Source organism: Lodderomyces beijingensis, assembly GCF_963989305.1.
Source record: "Lodderomyces beijingensis strain CBS 14171 genome assembly, chromosome: 4".
Lineage (NCBI taxonomy): Eukaryota > Fungi > Ascomycota > Pichiomycetes > Serinales > Debaryomycetaceae > Lodderomyces > Lodderomyces beijingensis.
Window position 1 is genome coordinate 1,155,432 of NC_089973.1, and position 16,350 is coordinate 1,171,781.

Genomic DNA, 16,350 nt, shown 5'->3' on the forward strand with positions numbered 1-16,350 from the left:
TCTTTTGCCAATCTTTTAGGGGGTTAGAAGTTGTTCCACGCACCAAGAGTAGAACCACTCGACGACGCGTACTTTTTTTTCTAGTTTTAAAAAATTCCAAGAGCAAGTAACGTATAAAAAGATCGACAACCGATGGAAATGCCTAGACAAAAGAGGCAAACGAGGCGCAGAGAAGTTTTTCAAGTCTTTTGTAGCCTTTGGATGTGTCTGGAGTTCGATGCAAGTGAAATTATATTCAAGATTTAAAAATTAAAAAATAAAGAAAACAAACAACAAACGCGTCGAAGTGATTTTTGTTGGCGATAAAGAAAACAAACAACGCGGTGTTGGTGGTGTTGGTTTTTTTTTTTTTTTTTATTTCTTCTCTGCTGCTACGAAATTTGCTTCGATTTTCAGCAGCGGCATTCTTTTAGGTGGCGATGGCTCTGAGCGATGCAGCATAGGGCGAAAAAAAGCAAGTAAGAAACAATGCTCACTGCAAATATGTAAGAAAACTGGAGTTGGCTGAAACCATCCATTGCATCCTATGGTACGTCATGAGTTACACAACGTTAGTTGAACAGTTTGAACAAGTGTCGTAAAAAAACTTGACATTCGCCACTAACTCATTTGTCTGACTTAATTGACGATTATCTTTGTCGCAGCATTTCACGACACTTTATTCTTTCGGTTCCTCCTTTTTTCTCTTGTTTCGAAACGCTCATTAAGTCGGCTCAAACACAACTATATAATAATAACAACACCACAGCCTGCAACAACATTTACAGATATTTCAACAGTCGATGACCCTGGCCCTGCAACAAGCTCGAAGATGAGTGCCAATAAAGCAGTGTTATTCTCCCGTTTTCGTTAGATTTGACGTGAGAGTTTCAAGAAAGGCAAAAATGGCAGCACTCTGTCATCTCTGTAGTAGATGTATCGATACCTCAAACCGCAGAGAGTAGTGAAACACTATAGTTAGAAGTTAGAGTAGTTGCTTTTCATCCGTTCCCATCTGCGTCGGTGTCACCATCCCTCATCCTTCGTCCTCCTGCTTCCCCGGTAGATTGATGAAGATCACCACCTCATTCTCATCCACAATCCTACAACCACGCCCTTGGATTTAAACAAGAATCACAACTGAATTAGAGCCAGTTCCAAGAATACGAAAATGGCCCACCAACCACGCCATACCCGACTGCTACATTACTACATTTTGTCACCACCACGATGACATTCGACATTTGACATTTGACTTTTTTTTTTTTTCCTTTTAGACTTTTCACCCCCTTGCCCTCTCCGTCCCTCTCCTTCTCTCCCTTTCTCTGTAGTGTCTACAACCTCATGTATAGGTTCGAGACCTCTACATTTATTTTGCTTCTTGTTCTTGACGTTCATGTTGCCCCCCTTCGTTTCTTGGAGGTTGCATTGTTGCAATGGGAATTAATTTTTAAATTTATCGCGTGCGCCCTTTTTTTTTTGTTTTAATTTCAGCCCCCTTCCCCTTTGGATTAAAACAAAAAAAGGGATGGCGTAGCGAAGGTGTTTACCACGAGACAACCCAGGCGTAACAACCGATAAAACCTCCCTCTTGGGGTGCCAGTCGACCTGCTCTTCCACTGGACAACATCGATAGACACAACATAATACAACACAACACACCCTTTCTCTATCCCTCCAGACAACAACAACAGCAACAGCATCTACCACTACCCTTACTACCCACCCCCCCACCACTGCTGAAGTTGAAGCTGCTACTACATTAATAGACTGTAGCAAGAGACCCGGCCAGAGTCCAGAACAAGAAAAAATTGCAAAAAAATTTCCAACCCTCTTTTTTTCTTTAACAAACAAACATTAAATTAGAATTAAAATTTTCACCGACTTCAATTTACGCTTCTAGAAGTTGAAGAAGAACACCACCACCAGTACCACCAACAAGAACAGCAAGAACAACAGCACGTTGTATATACTACAACCACGGCACTCGTTTCTACAAACATACATTCGCTCTACACACACATAGATTTCCTGTTTTTTTCTTTTTTCTTCTTCTGTTGTTATTTGTTATTGGAATAAAGCTTTTAAGACAAGTTTCAGGATCGTTGGAAATAAAGAACAGGAAAGTTTTACAGGAAAAAATCACGTCCAAGACATCCAGGAGACTCGGGAAACATTCACTCCTTGACTCACTCACTCGTTCGCTTTCACAGTTAATTATAGACTCGAAATTTAGTTTTCCCTTGCCTTGTTTGCTTTTCTTTTCCTTTTTTGATTTTCAATTTCATTTTCAGTTTCAGCAACACCTACCATCATTTTTGTCGTCAAAAGGGGGCTACAAGTGTGGATTTAGGATTTAGCCAATTCATTTTAGTCCAATCCAATCCAGTCCGGTTCAGCTCACTTCAGTTTATCCATTCATTATATTGTCGACCACTCAGAGCTAGACAAACTGCTGCTACTACTGTTAACTCCACTCGCTTTACCTTTGAGAAACGAAGAAACCCACCACGATTTTTTTTTTTTTTTTTTAAAAGCCAGTGCTGAAACCAACACAACCACTCTGGATATCACCTGTTCCTTTCTTTTAACCAGGATATTTCAGTGAGAAGGTTCATAGTCCAATCAGAAAAAGGATAGGGACCCTCCAGCTCCCCTCCCCCACTCATTTTATAACACTCAGCCAGAGTAGAGAAACACTTCTGCTTTTCAATCTTAGGAACTGGGTTTTGCCAATTGTCGAAAAGTAAACATGTTTCCTCATCTAATATCCGTCTTGGTGCTACTCCATTTACAAACCCAAGCTACAAATGCAGCAACACTAGACTACTATCCACAGGCACCATTGATTGGCTGCTATTCACTGCTTGGATCCTCCTCGTCTTCAAAATCAACATACCAATGGCAAAGTTCAGGCTATTGCTCGCACCAGCTTTGTCCTCAAGCACAATACATTGCCATCAAGGGCGCAGAATGTATATGCTTATCGAGTTTGCCCAGCTCTTCCAGCAATGGTAACTGTAATATACCATGTCCCGGTTACAACAAGGAAATGTGCGGTGGCTCCTCAGATTATTCAGTGTTTTATGGCGCTGCTTATGATGGAAATATTAATAGGTCATCATCATCATCATCGTCATCATCACCATCATCTGGCTCTTCCTCATCATCTGGTTCTTCTTCATCATCTGGCTCTTCTCCTTCATCTTCTTTGGGAAGTGGCTCACCAAGCTCGACGATTACATCTGCAGCAACTACATTAACTTCAGTGCCATCAGCTTCAACTATTACTAGTACAATCACAACAAGCGACGAACATGGACAAGTTGTATACCAAACACTCACACAAACAGCCTCGGGAGACCCCGATTCTGCTGCTGCGACAACAAGCAGTGATTCTGCTTCATCGACTCCATCGTCTACAAACAACGATGCTTCATCATCGCCCTCGACTCCCGCTACCTCGGATGCCAACGACCAGAGGAAATCGTCGGTGGGACCAATAGTTGGCGGGGTTGTCGGTGGCGTAGTCGGTGTCGCCATCATTGCAGCACTCGCCTTCTTCTTGATCCGGAGAAGAAACAGATACGACGACGACGACGACGACAATTATAGTTACGACGACGATGCCGGCTTCTACTCGCATGACAAGTTACAAGCTGGATTGGCTGGCGTGTCACGCGACCACGGCTCCAGAAAATCACACAAGAAACTGCAACAGGAATCAGCCAACCACCATCACCACCCATTGGACACGCCCGTGGTTAACCCATTCCATCATCCACATGATGCAATCGTCAACAAAAACGCCGGCGTCAGTCTACAAGGACACGGCGACAGTGGAGTCAGACGTCCGCAAAAGGCCCAAGGCGGAGTAGAGGGATTTGTCGATCCGAGATTGAACCCGATCATGGTGGGCAGACGCCGATTGAGTGAAGACTCGTTTGCTGATGCTGCTGATTACACACACCGGAAAGTCTTGCAAGTTATCAACCCAGAAGAACGAAGATCCCAAGCCTGGCCCTGAACTTTGTCTTCTTCTTTTTTTTTAACGCAATTGGTATTGGTGTTGGTGTGACAGTTTCTTTTTTTTATATATATTATGTTCTTTAGTTCGTCTGGTGCTTAGATATGCCAACTTTGATTTTTTTTTTGCTTTTGACTGTATATTATTTAAACTTGCAATTGATACCTTTAATCGATGAGAGATTAGACTTGATTTGAGTTAGACGTTTGTGCCTCTCGCGTCCTCTGCATACTTTGATCATGTGTATGTGTGTGTGAGTTTGTGTGGAGAGAAGCAAATGAGTCAAGCCGAGAGCGGTTGCGCATAAAGAAAAAAAAAGAAAACCAAGATTGCAAAAATCTGAAAATTCTGAAAAATCTCCATATTCATCGAGGCCCCACACCCCACAATATACCCAAACCAAGCTCATCGCCACCACCATGTCGCAAGCCAAAGTATGTTAAACCCCCAAGAACTGATTCTTTTTCTCCCCCCACTCCCACTTTCATGATTTTCATCATTTTCGCTAACATCAAGCAGAAACCAGATCCGTACAAATCCTTCATAGCAGGAGGAGTAGCAGGCGCAGTCGAAGGAGTAATAACATACCCCTTTGAGTTCGCCAAGACGCGCCTCCAACTCGCCCCCAGCTCCACCACCACTCGATCCAGCAGGAACCCGCTCCGGCTCATCTACAACGTCGCCACCACCCACGGCATATCAGCGTTGTACGTCGGATGTCCCGCTTTCGTCGTGGGCAACACCGTCAAGGCCTCGGTGCGCTTCTTGGGGTTCGACGCCATCAAGAACATGTTGGTTGACGCCAATGGCAAGTTGAGCGGGCCCAGGGGGGTGATCGCGGGGTTAGGCGCGGGGCTCTTGGAGTCCGTTGTGGCCGTCACCCCCTTTGAGGCGATCAAGACTGGGTTGATTGACGATAAGCAGCGCGAAAGGCCAAGGTATGGTGGTGCGGGCGGCACGTTCAAGTTGGTGCGCGACTTGGGGTTCAAGGGGGTCTACGCTGGTGTTGTGCCTGTTAGTTTGAGACAGGCTGCGAACCAAGCTGTAAGGTTGGGCAGTTATAACGCGATCAAGAGCATGGTGCAGCAGGCGACGCATACTGCGCCAAATCAGCCGTTGAGCAGTGCTGCTACGTTTGTCGTTGGCGCTATTGCTGGGATAGTCACTGTGTACACCACGATGCCCATCGACACCGTCAAGACGAGGATGCAGGCGTTGGGCTCGGATAAAAAATATACTTCGACTTTGAATTGCTTTGTTCGCATTTTCAAAAACGAGGGCTTGGCTACGTTTTGGAAGGGCGCCACGCCGCGTTTGGGGAGATTGGTCTTGAGCGGGGGCATTGTGTTTACCATATATGAAAAGATGTTGGTATTGCTTAATTAATATAAAATCTATAGATATAGAATGGAACAAAAAAATGAAAAAAAAATGAAAAAAAAAGGGGAAAACACACAGCTGGAAACTTGAACTCTACAATTACGCCGTGCTTTGTCATTACCGTTCATGTTCACGGTGATGTTCTTCGTGGTCGCTTCCAGAAGACTCTTCGTCGTTTTCAACTTGACCAGTGACAGTTTGGGTCTCGACCGCGCTGCTCACCGAAGGGTTCAAAATCTGCTTCTCCATCTGCTTAATCTTGTAGTAATCAACACAGCTCTTCAAAATCACAAAGAGTCCAAATGCTATCAATCCATACGCGACGTAGGGAGCATTAGCATAACTGCCTCCGCCCAACGCATCGTCAGCTGCGTCATTGGCACCCTGCACAAACACGCCACTAGCGACATAGTTATCGACTCTACCGGTAAACTTGGCATTCTTGTCAATGTCAAAGTCATTCGCATCGTCAATAATCAACTTCTGCGGCTTCTCATTGGCATTGCCCGTGTTGACAGGCATCACGTTCCATCCATACATGATCAAATTGACCCCTAGTCCAAAGCGAGACCCCTGTTTGGCAGCATGAGAAGTATGCAATAAATAGCACAAGATGAAGCCGACAAACTGAAACGCAATGGTGACAAGCGCATTCCATGCGAAATTGGCAATGTTGCCCATGGGTAAACCCTGCACAAACACCTCGTCTTCATACATGGGTGAAATCATCGTCAGTTCCCAATACTCCGGGCTCAGGTCCTGGCTAGCTTCCTCGTACGTGGGCGGATGAAGCTCGCGCTGCTGCTGCTGCAACACGGCAGCAGTATCCGGTTTAGCCATGAGGTTCTGGAAAACACCATCGGTGCCCTGCCCGATAAATCTCCCGGGCACATTGCGCTCCATGCGTCCATGCTGGATTCCATTCGATATACGATGGTAAGTCTGTTGGATGGGGACAAAATGGTTGAATACTCGTAGTGCCCGTTGTGCCGGCGTGAGACGTGGCCGTTGCTGCGACTCGAGATCAACAACGGTGGCGGAGGAAGGGTTAGCCGAAGATGAAGGTGGAGACGAAGACGAGGCGGGGCTGTGAGCTGTCTGCGTGTCGGAATCTATGGATAATCTAGTTGAAGAATTCATGGTGTTGCTCATGCTACTCCGCGAAGGTGAAACGTCATGAGCGGTACTCTCGTCATTACTTAGCTGCGGTGAATAGTTAGTATGCGTCTTGGAGATTGCAAGATCTCTCTGTCTCCCTGTTTGCCGTTGGCCTTTGGGGATGGAGGGAGAAGTGGGGTTGGGGGCGCGCTCAGCCAGCTAGCAGGCAACTGTGTCTTCTCTTTTCCGTTGTTTCTCTGTAGATGGACAGAAACATACCCTCTCGTAAGCAGTCATCTATGATACCGTCTTTCTGATGATGTTGAGGCGTGAATGTGTGTGTGGGGATAGGATATAGGAATCGCAATCGGAGGATCTCTTACCGGTATCAACAGACATCAAGATGGTAAACGCGCACACTACACCCTTTTTCTTCTTCTTCTTCTTCTTCTTCTACACTACCAAGTGACACACCAAGTAAGGAAACAACAACCGTGTTCATCACCACGACAAACATTTGCCACGGCCAGCGAAAGGCAATCAAAAAAAAAGTACTTATTGTTACAAATCTAATTAAATAAAAACACATACAGGTACACAAGTAAAGCCACCCACTTCCCTGCTTGCTGCTTGTCTCCGACTCAATCCAACAACCGGATTGTGACATTGAATGTGCCTTCCAAGGGGTCATGATGATATGTCACCAAGTCATTAGAAACAGGTTCCGGAGTTGGCGGTTTGTAATCCGGATTGGGGATTTGCGTCTTGTTGACAAACACCTCGTCGTACTCGTAGATTTCAGATACGCCGAGGTCAACTGCACCAGGCAAAATACTCGAAGGTGCCGGGGTCCTGAACGTCTTGGGGATGTCCGACAAATCAAGCATGGAGGTGCCTCTGCCCGTGTGTGCCGCCGTTCTTCTCGACGAGGTGAATCCTCTCGAGCCACCGCTTCCCGTGCTGGCGGATCCCAAGGGTCCAAATGTGCTGGCACTGCTTGCGCTAAAGACACCTCCGCTTCCGATTGCCTGTTGCACATCTTCGTTGTAGTTGTGTCTTCTCTTTCTGCGGCTTTCTCGCTCCAATTCCTTATCCATCCTTTCCACTTCCAACTCCGTGAGCTTGATCAACTGCGGGCTAAAGTCGGACACAGTGGTGGGGTTGCGCAATATCGAGAAAAAATCATCCACCATTTGGTAGTCCTTGGACACTAGTCTCAACGCCGGTAAGCAATGGCTGCGAATGTTTTCATCATTAATGGGAGTCCCGTCATAGTTCCAGCCCGCGGCATTCAACGCTTTCAAATACATCTGGGTCTGCTCTCTGATGCTGTGTGCAATAGCGGTTCCAAACTCACCGGGCAAGTAGAGCTCGTCGCACATGCAACTTGCAAACTCTTCAGGGTCGCCTTCTTCCGAGTTCAAGATGTCCCATTCAAACTGGTCCGTTAGTTGGGTGTTGTTGATGATGATATCAATCTTGATTGGTATCCGGAGCTCGCCAACTGTTTTGAGTGGCTTTTGTTGATATTCGGCAATCTGCTCCTTGATAACGGACACTATCGTGTGGTAGTGGACTCGAGGTATAAACTTGTAGTCTTCCAACAACTGCTGCGTGAAATCCTCCACAGTGAGAATTGTCTCGTTCAAATCCCACAAGAATGTATCTCTCAATTTAAATTGGTCCCTCTCCTGGTCAAACTCAAGCCGTATTGGGATATAGTTCTTGGCAAGGTTATCCTGCAGCATAACGCGGCTGTTGATGGCATTGTCGGTGTAGTCTCGTGTTGGTAGAATCAACTTTGTCATGGCGTTCGTGATGCCGTTCCCGTAGCCCTGATACCCTTCACCCCAGATGCTATTGTTCATCTGGTTCTTGGCACTCAATTGGATCGAGTTCATTCGAAGTTGCTTGATCTGGTTATAATGCTGCAAGTCCTTGTTCATCGACTCCACTTCGATTTTATGTTCGTGAGACTGCCGCGCGTGGTTAGCCAAAAACATGGCGTCCTTCTGGATCGTCGTCTCGTAAACTTCGGTATCCAATGGAACAGGTTTGCCTTGCAGCTTTAATTTTTTCGACCATTCATCAAAACTAGCCAACTGTTTCATTGGCACTTTGCTCAACAAATTCTGAGCACTGGGCGGAACCGCGGGGAAGCTCAAATTGACATTTGGATTGGTTTGTTGCAATTGCGGATATCGACTAAACTGGTTCGGTGGGATCTGCTGGTTTCCGGGACTCATATTTGGAGCTGGTGTTGCATTCATATTTCCCATGGGCATATTGATGCCAGTGGGTATTCCGCTTGCACCCATGCTGGGGCTGGCACTGGCTCCACCAACAACAGCCGGGACACCTGGAATAGAGGGCATTCGGCTGGGTATTTTGTTCATAGGCAAGCCTCCTGGAATACCCATATTCTGCGCGCTGACTGTTGGAGGGGAGACTTGGTTCGGAACACCTCTTTTGTAAGGAGCCTCTTGGGATTGTTGAGATTGTTGCGACTGTTGAGGTTGTTGTTGAGGTTGTTGGGATGGGTGCGGCGACTGCAATGGCATCGTTTGCTGCTGGGCTAAATTTTGGTTCATCGGGTTGACCATGTGCTGTTGGTTCATTAGCATCTGCTGCTGCTGCTGCTGCTGTTGTTGTTGTCTAAGAGCTTGTTCTCGGCTCATTTGCATCGAAGGATCTTGTTGAAAAGTTGGTGGCCCCAGGTGCATTTGGTCCAAACCATGCGGCAGTTGTTGTTGCTGAATATTGCTCAACATACTTTTCCCTTGCTGCTGCTGCTGCTGTTGTTGCATTGCCTCTTGGCGCTGTTTAAACTGTCTAATCATTTCCTGAAACTGTGGGTTGTTTTTCATGGCGTGCAACTGTTGAGCATTCAACGAGGCGAGTAGTTGCGGAGTGAGCATCGGTATGCCTCCAATTCTTCCCTGTGAAGAATTCTGCAGCAGCTGCAGCAGCAGCTGTTGGTTATTCGGATGACCAGGTAGTGCAAACGGGATGTGATTACTGTCCATGGGATAAGGGACTTTTTTTTTTGCAGGTGGTGGAGTTCTCCTTCAAGGTATATGTGTGTATATATATATCTTGCTTTGAAGGTTGTTTTTTTTTCCCTCTACGGCTCCGGTGTTTTTCTTGACAATTTTCTTTGTCTGTCATTTTTTTGATTTTTTTTTTTGCGACATTGAAAAAGAATTGGAGGCACGTGATCGGTTCAATCTTCAACGTTACCACCACCCATTTACTTCGACCTTGGCACACGGCTTCGAAGAAAATGACGAGCCAAAAAACACGAGAATGCGCAGTAAACCAACTGGCGAGGTTGTTGCGCAAAGAAAGAGTCTCTTTTGTATTGACAATTGCCGTCGGTAGAAGACAGAGTAAGCCGCAGGACGGGGGGCCACACAACACAAAAAGCTCGTTTATTTTCTTATTCTCTCGTACATTATATAAATACATTCCCTTCTATGCACCCATAAAGTCAAAAATCGACCCCATATTGACGTAGCGACGTCCACACTCACTCAAATACTTTTGCACCACGTCCTGACAACAAGCAAACGCGTCTTTATTCTGCTCGGCCAATGCCTCGACCTGACCTGCGGCCAACTCCACGTCCTTGCCGTCATCCACCACGCGTTCAAGAGCATCCGTGATGGGCCTCAATTTCTTCAGCTTGGTCTTGTCAACGTCGAAAATTGACAAAAAGTAGAGTAGCTGGTTGTACAACGCCCGGTCGGAGTACCTGTAGCTCATGACTCCTTTGCAATCCAACCCTTTTCCCGAGGCACCGATACATCGCTTGCCGTAAACGGAAATCTGGCGGGTGGTTATGCCGCACGATGAATCGTCGCACACTAGCCAGCCGGCATAGTACAAGGAAATGTGGGTGCGTATCGTGTGCTCCAACTGTGCCGTGACGCGTAGGAGCGGGAACGTAAAGTCGCATTTCGAGCAAACGATTCCATTAAACTTTACTTGGTAGTCCTTGGAGGCCTGGATCCCACCAAATCTGAATTGGTGCCCACATTTGCAACGCAAGACCAAGTAGCTCGACTGTCTGAATCTCTCGGTGTCCGATATGTTTGATTCCATCGAGGCGATATCAGTATCCCCATTCTTGATTTTCAAGATGTACCTTTTGGTGTCAATTCCCAAAGAAGAGGCCACGCGGACCATGTCTACCGACTCAATCTTGTCCAACAACCTCTCCACAGGTGCAAAGATTTGTTTCTCAAGATAGTAAACAGGATCAGGCTTGTACTTGGACCCTTTTTCCAAAAGATCATTGATGGCTCTAGCCCTCTCGGCAACTGACAAATTGTCCTCCTCGCCGAGGACTGGCGCGGTGATAGCATAGGTGATGACACTGCCAGCTTTAATCACTTTCCCCAGCTCCTTTAATCTCAAAGCAACTTGAACTTGTGGCATGCTTTTCCCATTGGGGTACGAGGATGGATCTTTAGACAATTTGGTATTGATTTTGAACTTGATGGGAGGAATCTCGTGGGCCATGATCTTGTCCCTCATTTCTTCCAAGTGCGAGTAGATTTCCGACAAGGCGTTCTCTGAATCTTCGCTCGACAATATTTTCATCAAAACATATGTTGATATTTCCTTGGAAAGCTGACAATACTCCCGTCTCCTCATATCGAGCCCCTTCACTTCTAGTGCTGTGACTTCTTCCCCATTTGATCGATCGATAGATGCAGTCATGGCGGCGTACTTCTTCTTTGCGTGTAGCAATAGCCTTTTGAACACATTGTCAATGTCAATCTCCAACAATTTGTATCGCTCATTGACCTGCACCTTGAACTCTTCGCCGACTTTGATGGCATCGTTGAAGCTAGTAGCACCAGTGTCGATCATCACCGAGTCGGTGTCACCATACACCACTCTCAATCCGTTTGATTCTGCCAACTGTCTAGTGTCCATCAAAATCTCTCTTCCTTTGTTGGTGACCAACATCGCCAATGGTTTGGCGTAGAACCTGGAATTCACATACCCCAAGCAACCGTACATGGAGTTGGCTGTCAATTTGAGTGCCTGCTGCTTGATATCGTATTGCGCTCTTTGGAATGGGGTGTTTTTGGGATCCTTTAACAACTTTTTGACTTCGCGACGACGCGTCACCAAGGTGTTCAACAAGCGCGGCAAAACGCCAGCCTCGGCGTCATTCTCCGGGATACTGGGCATGTCTCTGTCTTCATCATGCGTGACGTTGAACGCGTCTCTATCAATTGTCGTGAAGCAGATGTTGAACTCTTGGATGATACTGGGGTACAAGGAGTTGAAATCCATAACCAAGGTATAGTTTTTATGGAGCCCCTTTTCCGGCTCAAAAACAAGACCACCTTGGTATTTCGGCTTTTTGTTGGACGTGTGTGTTGACACTTCATCGGTGACATTCTCCAATTTTGCTTGTTGTTCAAACGAGGTATTCTTGTGAAACTTGTCCTCCTTGTCCGGCACAATGTAATTGTTTTTCCTAAACTCGTGCAACAAAATATACTCGTTTCGACCAGCTCTTGTACCACTCAACGTGTGAGACCAGGCGTTGCCTGCAATGTTGGTCAACTGCTTCGACAACGAGAGAATCTGAATAGCAAAAGCAATCTCACCGGTGATCCTCACATTGAACTCATTCTCCTTGAGGGCCAATATCAACAAGGTTGCATCTTCTGCAAACCGTGGATTCTGGAAGCTGACATCCATCGGCTCGTGCTTCTTGTGGCAAACTACGTCATACATTTCCGACAAGTCCCAAGATTGGCATTTGGTGGTCAAGGATTGGCCCATCTCATTGGCAATGTCGCACAATAGTCTCCCTTGAAACACCTCTCTAATAAGTAAATTGTTGTTGAAACTAGACTTTTTATTATTGTTGCTGTTGTTGATAGACTGTGGCCATTGCTTCCTGTTCCTACGTCCAAGGGCAGACCACGTCATCACCAGGTTTTCATGCATCCTATGCACCAAGACATCAAGGGAAATGTTCTCCATCCTGTGCCCGATGAAAACGTCCGGGTCCAACATTTTTATCTTGGCTGCCACGGCATTCAACAAAACTTTTTCATTTGGACACGTCTTCAACTGGAAATTCTCCTTGCGGGCTATTTGCGCAATACCAGGAGGAAACGACAGCCCGGCTCCAAGAGGTCTCACAAACGTGACACAGTCGTTTGGCTTTAAATTTTCCGGGATCGGCGCATCCTGTGGTAGATCGAAATACGTCGCTAACGAGACGGAAACCACCTCTTGTTTGTTCCTCTTGGGGTCGAGTAGTGTCTGGACTGAGATGGATGTGCACGTCAAATTTGGCGTGGGTGGGGCATTTGAATTTATCGGGGTAATCTTGTTCGGCAGAGCGACCGAGACCTCGACTTGACAATGCGATGAATTCTGAATAGCTTCGAAATCTCCTCCTTCTACTTCGAGCCAACAGGGGCCCATGATATTTCGCTGGGTGACAAAGGACTCAAACATGTTGGTGTTGGTGCCGAAAATGTGTTTGAAAGTTTCACCTTCCACGTCTGCCGGTAACGCGTTCCTGTTAGTCGCGGCGCTGTACGGCAAGAGCACTTTCAAGTACTCGGCTTCCTTTGGAATATGTGCCAATTCAAACGCATACTTTTTGGTTTCAGCTTTGGCTCTAAGCGTGTTGAGCTTATAGTTCTCCATGAAAATTGGGGTGATTTCCTCGCGCACATCATCGGGTGTAATAGTTTGCATTTCATCGTCTACGTCTTCTTCACCACCAATGACTCGACTTTTCTTTGGCAAGATGTATAGCTCACGGCAAAGACCATTCACTTGGATGACTCCCGATGCAAGTTTGCCATCTTTGGTTTTTATTTTCCCAAACAACAAGAGCGAGCTGTCAACTTCAGCATAGTCCATCCAAAACATTTTGAATTTCCCGTTCTCATCATCGATCCTACCTTGGTCAAGTTTTTCAGTGTGGTTCTGGAACACTGCGACGCTATGTTTGGGAGCTGCCGAGACAGGCAGGGAAGACAGAGCCGTCAGAGCTGTCACAACTGGTGACGGTTTGACAGATGAAACGATAGCCTCGTTGGCTGCTCTTTTCACCGCCGAGACTCTTGCTCGTTTTGTGACTATAACGTCATCCTCCGAGTCACTTTCCTCCCCTAGCTGTGCTGACAGTGGCTCTTGTTTTACCGGTGCCTCTACTTGCACTTCCTGGACATCGTGTTGCAGTTGTTTACTTGGTGAAGAAGCAAGCGGGCTGAAATTGTCTCTAGCACGGTTGTCATCTGTCTTGATCGGCGAAGACGGCTGTTCAAAATCATCAAAATCCATTGTGTAGTCAGACGAGGCATTGAATGCAGCCACTTTAGACTTGGGTTGTTTGTGGGCCACCGTCGAGAAACCAAAGGCCGCCTTTTGGTTCTTCTTTTTCTTGGTTTCGGTGTTCTTTGCACTAGAGGCGGAGAACGGCTTGGGCACTCCGGGTCGTTTCTTTTCTTTATCGTCGTGGAAATCGTCAAGAATATCGTCGATGTTGGTGCTGGCCTTCTTGGCGACTTCGACACCACTGGACGGCTTGAAAAATTTGTTGATTGTAGCAGTCTTCGCCACCTTCACCGGCCGCTGACCGTCCCGGTTCTGTCTCCGTCTCTTAAACGTTTGGCGAACGTCCTTGTCTTCCTCGTCGTCGTCCTCATCCGAGTAGTAATTGGGCCTTGACGCCTCGTCCCACTCGTCGGCCCCATGGTCAACATATCCTTCTCCGTTGTCGTCCACAACAAAATCATCTTCCATCAATTGCTTCCTCTTTTGTTCTCGATAGGTGTCTTCGTCCACTTCGTCGTATATCTCGTTGAAATCGGTCTCTTCATCTTGAGCCAGGGCAACATTTCCACCGGTTCTCCTGGCCTCTTTCAACTGCTGTAGCTTTTCACGTCTAGCAAGCCTCGACAGCATGGTATAATTTCAAATTCCCGTCAAGAAGTTTCACTTGGAGAAAGGAAAAAAAAAAAAAAAAAGGAGCTAAGAGCAAATCGAAATCGAAATCGAAATCGGACTCCGAATCAAAACTGTGAATGTCTATGTCTGTGTGAGTGCAGTGCAGTGCAGGGCAGTGGCTTCTTGGTGATGTTTGCTGAACGCGTCTCATGAAAACTTCAAAAAAAAAAACCGCTGTGTTGGTTGATATAAAGAAATAAAGACGCGCGGTACAAAATGCAATACAGAAACGATATACAAACAAAAGACACCCCAGCCAAAGAAGACGTTGCTGCACTGGCTGCGAAATAAAACAAAAAAAAACGGAAAAAACCCCCATCCACTTATACAGCATTAACGCCACCACCATCACCCCCAGGACGACCAACTTTTGCTCAGCCAACCAAGCCCAAGGCTTCCCAGTCCGTGATCAACAGCTTTGGAATCAACCCCTTGGCCACGCGCAGTACTATCGTGCTTCCGAGCTCCTTGACAACCTGTGGATTCTTCATGAACTGTTTAGCCAAACCCCAGAAAAAACGCGACTTCTTTAGTGCTTGCACCAAGTCAGCTAGATTCAAAGCGTGAGACTCCAAGATAGACACGAGGAAATGGGCATTTGCTTCAACCAATCTTTCGCTGGTTAGTAAATGGCTCACCACGGCAGCCGCCAAACCCGAGTCCTTCAACGCCGTGAATAGCTCCGTCATGATTGGGTTATCTCTCTTTTCCCAGTCCCAGTGGAAAACTGTTGATCGTTTGTTCGATGCGGTAATCGCAGCCACACCCTGGGTCTCGTCCCCACGCTTATTGAGTAGATTGACGTTGCTGAGATCGGTCTGGCTCAAGACTTCGCGCGTTATGCGAATCAACCCGGGCATGATGTCGGGGTCTTCCAAACCCAACTGCAACGTCTGCACAACCAACCCCGAGTCTTCCAAAGCACTCAACAAGTTGGGCAAGCTAATCAACCTCAATCTTATCACCCAAATGGTGGTGTTGATGACAACTTGCAACAACTCGCGCCTCAAAAGCACAAAATCAATAAAGGTAATTGCAAATCCGCTATCGGCCAAGTAGGCAAACATGCTATCCAAGATGGGGATGTCCGACCGTTTCGTCATGTGCATTCTTGGCTGTGACGAGGTTCTAAGTCTGCTGCCATGCATATAAGTAGGGAGATGTTGGTGGGCATTGAAGTCCTGCAAGGCCACCACTAGCGAATTGACATCTTTCGAGAAATCAGCGGCTTCAACCGTGGTCCCGTTTCCCGTGTCACTCGCAGGGGCCGTTAACGCAAGCCTGAAGAAGCTAAAAAAAACCACCAACAAAAAGCGGTGTAACAAAGGTTTCATTGGATGCCAAAATATCTCTCCCCCCTCTCATCAGACCTTGTTTTTCTTCGATGGCGTCTGTCTGTGGTAATATATATATGTAAATATACACATCTAACTGTCGAGCAATTAGAAGGCGTTGGGATGGGCAACTTCTGCAGAAAACGTGGTTATCGTATCGAATTATGGAAAGTGCATCCTAATCCGACTCTCCCACCCCCTTCCATCAAACGGGAATTTATTGCCATCTTTCACGTTTCAACGTCGCATCTCGGAAAAATTCCATGGCCCCAGCGTTAAAGCCTTTCTTTTCTGAAGGATCTCTTGCGATTTCCAATTTTTGCTTCTACTGATTTTGCATTTTTTTTTCCTTCAATCTTGGTCATGGTAAGAAGAGGGAAGGGAGATCTCTCTTTTTGCTGCGATTCTGCGCACAAGTGTCGATTCATCTTTCTTTGGCGTGGTGTTTTTTTACGCCTGGTGGGCTCCTAGATCTCATTTATCGCACATACGAACGCAAGAGATCCGAATTTCCTTAAAAAGTGTCCGTTGGAA

General features: G+C 46.5%; 6 protein-coding genes across 6 annotated transcripts; 2 read left to right on the forward strand and 4 right to left on the reverse strand. All coding sequences in view use genetic code 12, as the record gives it.

Annotated features, from left to right (window-relative positions):
* Positions 1–2,731: 2,731 nt before the first annotated feature.
* On the forward strand, positions 2,732–4,006 carry LODBEIA_P35270 (uncharacterized protein; the record flags this gene model as incomplete). The annotated part of the gene is made up of 1 exon (XM_066973647.1): positions 2,732–4,006. The coding sequence occupies one exon, from the start codon at positions 2,732–2,734 to the stop codon at positions 4,004–4,006; it is 1,275 nt and encodes a 424-aa protein (XP_066830465.1).
* Positions 4,007–4,425: 419 nt separating this feature from the next.
* LODBEIA_P35280 (uncharacterized protein) lies at positions 4,426–5,392 on the forward strand (the record flags this gene model as incomplete). The annotated part of the gene is made up of 2 exons (XM_066973648.1): positions 4,426–4,440; positions 4,526–5,392. 2 exons carry the CDS (start codon positions 4,426–4,428, stop codon positions 5,390–5,392), a joined length of 882 nt encoding a protein of 293 aa, XP_066830466.1.
* Positions 5,393–5,503: 111 nt separating this feature from the next.
* On the reverse strand, positions 5,504–6,781 carry LODBEIA_P35290 (uncharacterized protein; the record flags this gene model as incomplete). The annotated part of the gene is made up of 2 exons (XM_066973649.1): positions 5,504–6,589; positions 6,764–6,781. 2 exons carry the CDS (start codon positions 6,779–6,781, stop codon positions 5,504–5,506), a joined length of 1,104 nt encoding a protein of 367 aa, XP_066830467.1.
* A 344-nt stretch (positions 6,782–7,125) lies between these two features.
* Positions 7,126–9,402, reverse strand: LODBEIA_P35300 (uncharacterized protein; the record flags this gene model as incomplete). Its single annotated transcript, XM_066973651.1, has 1 exon — positions 7,126–9,402. One exon carries the CDS (start codon positions 9,400–9,402, stop codon positions 7,126–7,128), a length of 2,277 nt encoding a protein of 758 aa, XP_066830468.1.
* Positions 9,403–9,958: 556 nt separating this feature from the next.
* LODBEIA_P35310 (uncharacterized protein) lies at positions 9,959–14,440 on the reverse strand (the record flags this gene model as incomplete). The annotated part of the gene is made up of 1 exon (XM_066973652.1): positions 9,959–14,440. One exon carries the CDS (start codon positions 14,438–14,440, stop codon positions 9,959–9,961), a length of 4,482 nt encoding a protein of 1,493 aa, XP_066830469.1.
* Positions 14,441–14,856: 416 nt separating this feature from the next.
* On the reverse strand, positions 14,857–15,816 carry LODBEIA_P35320 (uncharacterized protein; the record flags this gene model as incomplete). The annotated part of the gene is made up of 1 exon (XM_066973653.1): positions 14,857–15,816. One exon carries the CDS (start codon positions 15,814–15,816, stop codon positions 14,857–14,859), a length of 960 nt encoding a protein of 319 aa, XP_066830470.1.
* Positions 15,817–16,350: the final 534 nt, after the last annotated feature.